At 46.1% G+C, this 11861-nt stretch overlaps 1 protein-coding gene across 4 annotated transcripts in view; it reads right to left on the minus strand.

Moving 5' to 3' along the window:
* The window catches only part of Rhbdl2 (rhomboid like 2), a 44043-nt gene that overhangs the window by 22183 nt on the left and 9999 nt on the right, over window positions 1-11861 (minus strand). For 3 of the 4 annotated variants that reach the window (XM_050161440.1, XM_050161441.1, XM_050161438.1), the window contains exons 2-3: window positions 4969-5129; window positions 1377-1639 (exon numbers count right to left, since the gene is read on the minus strand). In XM_050161440.1, the coding sequence (XP_050017397.1) occupies window positions 1377-1639; window positions 4969-4993 (288 nt within the window). In that variant the 5' untranslated portion in view covers window positions 4994-5129. The remainder of the gene's footprint in view (window positions 1-1376; window positions 1640-4968; window positions 5130-11861) is intronic. The other variant, XM_050161439.1, reaches the window with a different exon arrangement.

The raw sequence follows: 11861 nt of genomic DNA on the forward strand, positions 1-11861 counted from the left end.
TTTATATTTATTTATTTATTTATTTATTTATTTATTTATTTATTTATTATGGATACAATATTCTGTTGGTGTGTATGCCTGAAGGCCAGAAGAGGGCACCAGACCTCATTACAGATGATTGTGAGCCACCATGTGGTTGCTGGGAATTGAACTCAGGACCTTTGGAAGAACAGGCAATGCTCTTAACCGCTGAGCCATCTCTCCAGCCCCCAAAAAGACTATTTCTTGAGATAAAGAATTATACTAGCAAGTGGCCTTGGACTCAGTACAAAAACCTTTAATGGGTCTCCAGCTTGCCCTGGAGTTTGGAGAGCTGAAACCCCCTCACCTTCCAGTTCCCTTCCTCACACCCTATTGGTTCTGTTCTGCTGGGAGCCCTGACTACTACAGTCCCTGGACACCCAAGCTGGGGCATTAGTGGGAATTAAGAGGATCACAGGAGGGACATCTTAAGGCCCCTGAAGTCATGCCCCTCCGGGCAGTCATTTCTACCAACTCATTCCTAAGACTGCTGCCAAGGAGGAAAACCTTGGATTTACTGAGGACAGGAGGGGCTGGCCCTTCCCAGGCACTAAGACACACCCGGGGTGACTCATCCCCACCTCTCTGAGCTTTGTCCTCTTTCTGGAAACCAGGGAAGCCAAGCAGGTCATAGACCGAGAACACAGCCCATCAGCCCACAGTCCACCCACAGCAGGTGCCACATTTTCCTCTGAAGTTCAGGCAGCTGGAGACTGCTCTAAATATACACCCAGGCCGACCTGACCGGCCAGTCTGTTTTGTTTCGTGAGATAAAGTCAATTTGCAAGCTAAATATGGTGGTGCATGCCTGTCATCCCAACACCCGGGTGGTTGTTACAAAAGGATTATAGTGTGTTTATGGCCAGCCTGAGCTACATTAGATCCCATCTCAAAAAAAAAAAAGTGGGGAGGGGAGGTGGTGCATACCTTTAATCCCAGCACTCAGTAGGCAGAGGCAGGTGAATCTCTGTGAGTTCGAGGCCAGCCTAGTTTACAGAGCTACACAGAGGAACCCTGTTTGAGGAGGTGCGGGGGGGGGGGGGGGGGGGGGGTAATTTGCATGCCCAAAGTTCCCTGGTATCTAAAGACCCTAGCAGCTAAAATGAAATGCCGTTAGTGAAATCAGCCAATGTCAAGCATTAAATTTCCATCATGGATGAAACCAGCGCCTGGGTTGGCAATGACTGAGCAGTTCGGCTCTGGGAGCAGTGAGGGGACAGAGGCCGTGCGTGCTGCCCTCGTCCCTCTATGCCCTCTTCCCGCATGCTTTCTCCTCTAAGGTCGGCTTTGTCCCCACTCTGTCTGCAGCTTCCGGTCTGACCGGGTGTGAGGGCCCCTTGCGCGGCGGTGTTTACCTCGGCCAGGCTGACGGAGATGATGAAGAGTGGCGGCGGGAGGCAGTTGGCTCGCTCCAGGTATGTTCTTCGGACTGGCTCTGGAAGCATCCACTTCGAGACAATCCTGTGGACCTTTCTGCTCCTGGGGAAGTCTTTGCCTTCGCCGTCCTCCCTCAGCTTCTCCTCCTCCAGCTCTTCCTTCCCCGCGCTCTCGGTATTCAGATTCACAGTCTCCATCTCTACATCGTCAGCAGCAGCCATCGGCCTGGTCCTCCCTCCACCTGGAGCAGACATGAATGTAGGGGGAAACGAGATGAGGCTCTTTCCTGGGCTCTTTGGGAAACTATTTGTCTTCCTGGTCCTTCCTGCGCATGGAGCTAGGAGGCAGCTAAAGACCATCCAAGTGGTCCAAACCTAAGTGGTCACAAATGGTGTTTTTACCATACTGTTCTGTTTTGTAAATGTTTTTAAACATGGGGCAGGTAAGACACTGTTGTGTGTGTGTGTGTGTGTGTGTGTGTGTGTGTGTGTGTGTGTGTGTGTGTAACAACCTAGTAGGTAAAGGCACTGCTACCAAACCTGGCAGCCTGAGTTTGATCCCTGGGATCCACACTGTGCTGTAAAGAACAGAACCAAATCCTGCAGTTTGCCCTCTGACTTCCACATGCTCACTGTGGTCCACACCCACACAGTAAACAAAAGGAATTTTTAAAACAGGGAGTCTGATGCTCATAGACCTTAGGCATGTAGTAAACTCTGTGTGCTCTTCTCTTTATAAAAGCAAAATAACAATAAAAAGCCATGGGCCTGTGAGGAAACTCAGTGGGGAAAGGGATCTGCTGCCAAGCTGGATGACGTGTGCGACCCCGCGGACCCCTACAGGAAGGAGAGAACTGAGTCCTGAAAGCCATCTTCTGACTACCACACAACACACAGAAAATAATTCTCACGTGTAATTTACAATACACAGCTTGAGAAGCAGAAGCAAGAGGGTAAGAACACCCTTAGCAATATAGTGAGTTCAGAGCAAGCGCAGGTTGAAGGGAAGTAGTGGCGCACACCTTTAATCCCAGCACTTGGGAGGAAGAGGCAGGCAGATCTCTGTGAGTTTGAGGCCAACCTGGTCAGCAGAGAGAGTTCCAGCACAGCCAGGGCTGCACAAGAAAACCCTGTCTCGAAAAACAAACACCAAAAAGTAAGTCTGGGCTACAAGACTTCTTATCTAAACAAATAAATAATAAAGTAGATAAAAAATTGAATACGTTCTTTTAAATAAAAAAGCATACCCACGGATCCAGACAGTTTGGGGGACTAAGGATGTCCCTCAGTTGGTGGAGTACTTGTGTGTAGCATGTGCAAGGCTCTGGTTTGATCCCCAGCACCACATAAACTAGGTGTGGTTGCTCTGTCAGCACTTGGAGGGTAGCAGTCAGAGGATCAGAAGTTCAAAGCCTTCCTCTGCTGTGTAGCCAATCGGCTGTTACCCTGAGATACACGAGACCGATCTTAAAACTACAGTCCTAGCTGAGTGTGGCAACATGGCCCGTAGTTCTGTAGTTCCAGCACTTGGCAGGCTGAGGTAGGAAGAGCACCTGATCCCAGGGGTGTGACCACAGCCAGCTTGGGCAACACAGCCAGACTCCATCTCAACAAAAGAAACGCTGAACTCGTCCACATACCGACTGTAAGGGTACCTCAAGAAAGTCATATACAGGGGCTGGAGATATGACTCAGAGATTAAGAGCACTGACTCTTCTTCCAGAGGTTCTGAGTTCAATTCCCAGCAACCACATGATGGCTCACAGCCATCTGTAATGAGATCTGGTGCCCTTTTCTGGCCTGCAGGGACACATGCAAGTAGAATGCTGTATACATAATTAATAAATAAATCTTTAAAAAAAAAAGAAAAGAAAAGAAAGAAAGTCATATACATTGAACCCCAAATTACTTTTTTTAAACTACGGTAAACACTAGGAACCTTGGGCTGGTAGGATGGCTCAGCGTTGAGCCCGAGAACCAAGAGTAGAGGAGAGACTGACCCCACTCCACCCACAAAATAAATGAATGTTTTAAAAAATGGTTTTAGTGACATGGAACTATTTTAACCATTTAAACAGTCTGGTGATATTGAGTGCACTTACAAAGTTGTGTAATCATTATCACCATCTGGTTCCAAAAAGTTTTCCTCGCCCTCCACAGAAGGCTCACCCGCGCATTGAGCAGTCTCTGCCCTCTTGGGGTCTCTCCCTTTTCTCCCGTAGCCTCTAATCTGCTCCTGGGACCTGGCAGTGTCTAGAAAGCTCAGGAAATGTGTCCTGTGTTTTCTTTCTGGCTTCTCTCACAGTGTTTTCAAGAGTTATCTATGTTGTAGCATGAACTACAGTTCTTTCCCTTTTTTCTTTTTTTTTTTATTCTCTTTTTAATGTGTAGCCCAAGCTGGCTCGAACTCATGATCCTCCTGCCTCTGCCTCCTTCTGCAAGTCCTACCTGCATGGGCCACCACAACCAGCTACAGTTCTTATGTGGATGAATATATTGTAGTGTACAGGTGGTACCTCACAGCTTGGGTATCCACACATCTGTTGATAGCTAATAAGTTGTTTTCACCTGTACCTATTGTGGCCAAGCTTCCAGGATGAGCTGTTGTTTGTGCGCCTGTCTTTAGTTATTTGATGCATATAACCTCCATCCTTAGTCATGGAAATACTAGGTGCCCCTCAGATTTCCAGTCTGAAGTAGAGATCATGGCAGCAACTGGGAGCATGATTTTAGCTAACATATAAGTGACAGTTGGGCAATATCTGGCACACAGGAAACATTTCATAATCATTCATTATTATTGGTAATGGATGAGTGAGTATGTAGGTGTGTGGATGGAAGGATGGATAGATGGATGGGTGGGAGGGTGGATGATGGATGGATGCATGCATGCATGGATGGGAGGGTGGATGGATGGGTGGGTGGTGGGTGGGTGGGTGGATGGATGGATGGGTGGGTGGGAGGGTGGATGGATGGGTGGGTGGTGGGTGGGTGGGAGGGTGGATGGATGGGTGGGTGGTGGGTGGGTGGGAGGGTGGATGGATGGGTGGGTGGTGGGTGGATGGGTGGTGGGTGGGTGGGTGGGTGGGTGGGAAGGTGGATGATGGATGGATGCATGCATGCATTGATGCATGAATGGGAGGGTGGATGGATGGGTGGGTGGGTGGATGGATGGATGGATGGGAGGATGGATGGATGGACGGGAGGGTGGATGGATGGGTGGGTGGTGGGTGGGTGGGTGGATGGTTGGGTGGGTGGGAGGGTGGATGGATGGATGGATGGGTGAATGGATGGATGGGCGGATGGATGGATGATGGATGGATGGGTGGATGAATGGGTAGATGGATGGGTGGGTGGAAAGGTTGAATGAGTCTGTTTTCACAAGCAACTTATTGGGAATCAAATCAAACCCAACTTATTTCCAGATGAATCGCCTCAGGCCTGACTCCATGGTACAATGTGTTATTCTCAGTGAGTTCAGGAAGGAGCAAAACCTTTCATTTTTCTTTTGGACGGCAACTTTTCCGACAATAGAGTCTGTTTCCCACCCCGGCACCTTCTGCCTTCTCACCCGCACGTGACCCAGGGCCGGACATTAGATTCCTATACGTAGTCGCTGAGACCAGCAGCTTCCACTCATAAACATGAAAGCGTTCAAATAAGGTCAGGGCTGGGAACGTAGCTCGTCAAGGGCTCACCCACATAAACATGTTGTGGGGTGGATCCCCAGCGCTGCAAACAAACAAGTAAGTTTAATTAGGAATTATTACCCTCCTAGGAAGCAGCACCATTATAAGCTTAATTACCATATATGATCATCATATGAGGGAATAAAATTCCACATTGTTGACAATGCGACTTTACATTTATAAAAGGAACCAGAAAAATAAGGATGACTTGTGTTCTGCTTAGATTTTCTGTCATCTTGACACGAGCTAGAGGGGAAGGGGGACTTCAAATGAGAAAATGCTGACATCAGGTTAGACTACGGGCAAACCTGGGGCATTATTTTTATTGATGATTGACATGGGTAAGCCTCCCCCCCCCCACTACTGCTCCTAGGCAGGAGGTCCTGAGTGAATTAAAAAAGCCAGCCTAAACTGGGTGGTAGTTTTGCATTCCTTTAATCCCAGTCCCTGGGAGGCAGGGGTAGGTGGGTCTCTGTGAGTTCGAGGTTAGCCTGGTCTACAAGAGCTAGTTCCAGTACAAGCTCCAAAGCTACAGAGAAAACCTGTCTTGAAAAACCAATTGAAAGAAAAAAGAAAAAAAAAAAAGACAAAGTATCATATAGCCCAGGATCTCTTGTTGCCATTAACTTGCTATATAGCCAAAGTTGGTCTTGAACTCCTGATCCTCTTGCCTCTGCCTCCCAGGTGCAGGGATTACAGGTGTGTGTCACCGCAGCTGGCTGGAAGCACCCTTTAGATAAACAACAAGACATTTTCAGAGGCCTAAGGAAAGGCAACACGGCCTCAAGGCAAAGCAGGTGAAAATAATCCCAGCCTCGATAGCCTCTCTGAGATACGAAAGCACCCACAGCTACCCAGCTGCCTGTTCGCTCACTTCATTACCTTGTCACTCGAGTGGGTATTTACTCCTCTGACGGCTCCGTGACTCGTTAAGCAAAGACCATGAGGGCTCCTGGCATTTTCTCTCATGTCAGCAAGATAACACCTTCTAATGTGCTGCCAGTTTTTGCTGCCTACTCTTTGTTGAAATGGAAAAGAGGTTCTTCTTTTGTTTTCACAGAAGATGAGAACCTGTGGACTGCTCCTAGACCACTAGGGGATGATAGACCACGCCCCCCTGAAAGGTTGCCATGAACACCCTCAAAAAATTACTCCACCCAACTGCTGACTGAGACGAACCTAGCAGACAGGATACATCATGAAAGGCCTGATTAACAACGCCCCCAGTCAGCAGGAAGCAGTATAGACAGAACTGTGCCCATATTCCCAAATATTGTCTATAAATGTTTATTTACATTTAAAGGGGGATATGATATAGGTATGAATAGTTTGCATTGGTATGGATCTTGGTTTATTAATACAAATTTAAGGTCAATCTTGTTATATGTATATTTCTGCTCTTGATTAAGGTATTGTGATTATATAGTTCATTTAAAAATGTAATATATAATTAAAAATATAGGTTAATAGATAATCTATAATAGTCATGCTTGTAGTCATGTTAGTTAGATTTTTCAGATGTATAGAGATATATTTAAGTTAGATATGTATTCTTCAAATCTTTCAGAGACCTTCAGAATATGGCATTTAAATGTTTTAATAACTTAGGACTTTTCATGACAATGAAACGCATCTTTTTCTGGCAGCACCAGCTACTTCAAGAGGAAGATGGACATCGAAGGGGCTCCTTATGGAGCTTGTAAGCTATTTGGGCAAGACACTGCTCTTGCCTGGACTGCTTCACTGGACATGCGGTACCCACAGAGAGAGGACTGCTAAACTTGTCTAAAGGTGAGATGGTCCTTCGGGGTTCCTGCTTTAACAAAGAGTCTGCAAGACATTCTGCAGGACACAGAAGAACGTGGCTGAACTGTCTTTGAAGTTTCCTGCTTCATGGAAAAGTCTGCTGGATACTATGGGCCTGTAGGCTGAAGATGGATATCCCAATGGTACAGAAGAACTTTGGGTGACCTGTCCAGGCAGCAAGATGTCTCTGTCAATTCTAGAATTTTGGAAGTTGCTTACAATACACTTCCTGTTTTACTTAGGTAATATTATATCTTTCTGGAGTCTTTGATAGAGTTGAAGAATTTATAGATATAGTTTTCCTTAGTTATGATAAAAGATAAAGTAGATATAAATATTGTAAATGTAGTTTTTGCTCGATACCTGTTTTGTTATGTAATTTTACTAAGTTAAAGTTAAAGCCTTCCTTTTTGTTTAAACAGAAAAGGGGAAATGGTGTAGGAGTTCCTTCTGTTTATGTGTTGTTTTCATTGGTTAATGAATAAAGAAACTGTCTTGGCCTTTTGATAGGGCAGAACTCAGGTAAGTGGGAAAAACAGAACTGAATGCTGGGAGGAAGAAGGCAGAGTCGGAGAGAGACACCATGGATCCACCAGAGACACATGCTGAGAATTTTAGCTGGTAAGCCACTGCCATGTAGCAATAAATAGATTAATAGAAATGGGCTAAATCAAGGTGTAAGAGTTAGCCAATAAGATGTTAGCCAAGCAGTAATTTAATGAGCACAGTTTCTGTGTGGTTATTTCGAGGCTAAGCTAGCTGGGTGGCCGGGATGAACAAGCGGCCCTCTCCCTTGCAAAAACTAATTAATTAATGAGAGATAGAGGCAGAAAGAAAAAGGAAACCTCAGTCAGATGTGTCCAGCACTTAGGAGGCTGAGGCGGGAGAACTGCGACTTCCATGCCTGGGATATGTCCTAGGAGACTATTTCAAAGGCAAAACAACATTTAAAAAAGAATTAAAATATGGAAAGCACTTTCTTCCTTTGGGATCTCACCTGGTCCATGCACTGGAAAAGATAGGACTCTGCTGCCAAAGCAGCTGCCTACATTAAAAATAAATAAATCAGGACTGGAGAGAGATGGCTGAGTGGTTAAGAGCATTAGCTGCTCTTCCAAAGGATCTAGGTTTGAGTCCCAGCAATACCCACATGAAGGCTCACAGCATCCGCAAGTCTAGTTCCAGGGATCCCAAGGCTTCTTGTATCTTCTGTGGGCAGCACTGCACACAAGTGATGGACAAATATATGCATAGGCAAAACACCCATACACGTAGAATAAAATATATAAGAATTTTTTTAAAAAAATCAGTTCGATTCCTTAAATAGAAGGTACCTGTTGCCAAACCTGAAGAATCAAGTACAGTGCTAATGCTCCACAGCACTAATCCTCAACAGTACTAATACTCAACAGCACTAATACTCAACAGCACTAATGCTCAACAGCACTAATGTTCCACAGTACTAATGCCTCACAGCACTAATGCTCAACAGTACTAATGCTCAACAGTACTAATGCTCAACAGTATTAATGCTCAACAGTACTAATGTTCCATAGTACTAATGCTCCACAGTGCTAATGCTCAACAGTACTAATACTCAACAGTACTAATGTTCCACAGTATTAATGCTCAACAGCGCTAATGCTTGGCAGTACTAATGCTCCACAGTGCTAATGCTCAACAGTACCAATGCTTGGCAGTACTAATACTCAACAGTACTAATGCTCAACAGTGCTAATGCTCAGCAGTACTAATGCTCAACAGTACTCCACTTCCCAAGGGCTGCAATTAAAGACATGAGATACCGGCAATCAAACTCGGGGACTCTGTATGCTACCTAAACACTCTACCATGTGAGCTACGTCCCCAGCCACTGTGAGTCTTCTCTACTCCCCAAACAAGAAACAAAGGATGTAATCACTGAGATCACAGAAAATACATACTACATAAAGGTTTATCAGGCGGAGCTGGCCTTTCACCTCACATTAACCCACACAGCTCAGGCTGTAGGCAATAGCCAATAAAATACCAAACCATATGTGTTCAATCTTTGAAAGCCTAGGACTTCCAGTAAATTCTTTTGATAACACTGGTCAATTGTCCACTTTCTTGGGGAATTCCAAACCTCTCCTCAATGAGCAGCAGGGACCACCTCCTATCACAGAAACCAAGCATGCCTGACGCTTCCATTCCCCAGGTTCTAGGAAGCTAGGGTTGAGGTGTGGCCTAAATTTGGGCAGCTAACTGCATTTGCTTAAACAAAACAAACAACAACAACAAAAACCAACAACAATGTTTAACTATCTAATTCTGACTGGCCTGAAACTTGCTATGTAGACCAGGCTGGCTTTGAATGCACAGAGAACTGTCTGCCTTTGCCTCTGAAGGGTTGAAAGTAAACCACCATGCCTGGGTTGGGGTAAGACCTGAGGTATTATAATCTGGCCCCACTTCCTGTCCACTCTCTACTTTGACTGAGGAATTAACCAGTTGCCTCATAATCCTGTGGCCATATCTTCCCAGCCGTGAGAGATTGTATCCTTTCTTAAACTGTAAGCCAAAATAAGCCCTCTCTCCCTTAAAAAAAAAAAATATAAAAAGGAAGGAGAAGAATAAAGAAAAAGAAGGGAGAAGAACAGGAAAGGAAAGGAGAGACTGAACCCACACCACATTGCCCAGTCTTTTTATCACGTGTTGATTCCACACACACAGACCACCACTGTTCAACATCAGGGTCGTGATCAGTCGTGATCTCTAGAGCTACCCTGCTGCAATGTTGTAACAGCTGCCAAAGGGCCTAAGAGATGGTTCTATTCCCAGCACCCATGTTTCTTATCTCCCTCCTCTGGCTGCCCAGACAGACGCAGACCCAACTTTGGGATTTCTAAATGGAAGCTGATCTTCTGGTCGTCACCCTGGGTCAGGGTTGAAAATTAGCAACACCACCATTGCTACCACAGGAACACCAAGTAGACATAAGTGCCCCCGCGAGAACAGGACTTGCCTCTCTCTCTCAGAACGGGATGGATCAAGCCAAGCTCACCTTCTCTTTGTTACCTAGCTCAGGGAAGTTGCTGGGCTAACGTCCTTTGAACAACTCTTCATTGGTGGAAGAAACCTTGGTCATCTGCTCATGTCGTTCCTTAACTGCAGCCACACGAGTAGGTTTCAAATAGCTGAATTGGTTTTCTCATGCAGCTGGTCCCACCCATTCGTCAGTACCAGGCGAGTCCCTCCCGGGGCTGAGGCCAGCCTTCATGTGGCCAGGGAGCCAAGCAGTCTGTGCTGGGTGTACCCACTTGCCGCCCAGCTGGGCCTAGCGGGAGGCTTTTGGTGGCGTTGCTAGGCAACCTGGGTAATTGATGAGGCCAGGGATTGGGGTTCTGAGAGCCACACAGATTAACAACCTCCTTCATCACACTGCAAGCCATCATTATGCCTTGGTCCAGAGCCTGCAGAGATCTCTCTGCGGTCATGGCCTGAAAGGATGCTTTTTTAGCTACAGAAATTAAGAACTGGTCTTTCAGTATTATAGGTTTGTGGCTGTGGCTGTTTTCTTTTAGCTCCATCTATGAGCACACAACTTGAAATAAACAGGCAAAAGATTTAAAAAACAAAAATTGCCTTCACAAACCCCCATCACTAAAAGTTTTCCTTCTGGAAGCAAAGCCCACTGGCCCTCCCAAGCGAGGGCAAATAAGGTAGGGAGTTCTGCATCCCCAGGACTCTCCATGGCTCACTGTGCATTCAACACTCCTTCCTTGGACTCCATGGGCCCGGCTGTGGTTCAGGCTTGGAGGAACCAGAGCTTGGGTGGTGTGCACAATAGTATGTTCGTATTCCCAGAGCTGGGGTGGTGTGCACAATAGAATGTTCATATTCCCAGAGCTTGGGTGGTGTGCACAATAGTGTGTTCGTATTCCCAGAGCTTGGGTGGTGTGCACAATAGTGTGTTCGTATTCCCAGAGCTTGGGTGGTGTGCACAATAGTGTGTTCGTATTACTTCCATTCAAAGACTATCATAATTCCTCCCACGTCCAGTCGTCAGAGTCCCTCCTACTCGGGCTATTTTGGGAGACACTCCTATCCTAAGCTGTGGTTCCTATTTACAGATAAAGCAAAGGGGACACCAAAGCTTGCATTCCAGATGACAGCAGAGTCAGTTCCCTGGGGCCCACAGCTGTATCACATTGCTCCTCCCAGAGCTACTGAATCCATCAGGAGGTGCACGCACCCCAGAAAATAGTAATAACAGTGGTAGGAACATAACACTGCTGAGCTGCATGTGGGCAATTCGCACTGTGATCTCAGTACCCACGAGGTCAGGTCGGCCGGGCCTGCATAAGGAGTCCCAGCTCAGCTAGGCCTACATAGGGACTTTGTCTCAGAAAAAAGGGGAGGAGAGGGAGAGGCCGTAGAGCTAATTCAGCAGTCAAGAGGACCGGCTGCTCTTCCAGAAGATCCAGGTTTGGTTCCCAGCACCCACGTTGTGCTCACAACTATCTATATGCATCTGACACTTCCTCTGACCTCCACAGACTCCTGCACACATGTGGCATAATATGTTTATACATTCAGACACACATATATAAACATGAAATAAAATAAATAATTTTCTAGATTAATTCATTTTGTGTGTTTGGGCGTTTTGCCTGCAGATGAGTGCCAGGTACACCCAGAGATCAGATGAAGGCATCAGAGCCCCTTGAATTAAAGTTATGGATGACTGTCAGCGACCATGTGGGTGCTGGAAAACAAACCTGGGTCCTCCGAGAAAGCAACAAATGCTCTTAACCACTGAGCTCCTAAATAAATATTTCTTAAAGGTGCCCACTGCTGGGGCTGGAGAGACGGCTCAGTGGTTAAGAGCATTGCCTGCTCTTCCAAAGGTCCTGAGTTCAATTCCCAGAAACCACATGGTGGCTCACATGCAAACAGAATACTGTATACATAATAAATAAATAAATAA

The sequence above is a fragment of the Alexandromys fortis genome, unplaced genomic scaffold (assembly GCF_014885135.2).
Source record: "Alexandromys fortis isolate MF-2015 unplaced genomic scaffold, M_Fortis_MF-2015_v1.1 scaffold_122, whole genome shotgun sequence".
Taxonomy (NCBI): Eukaryota; Metazoa; Chordata; class Mammalia; order Rodentia; family Cricetidae; genus Alexandromys; species Alexandromys fortis.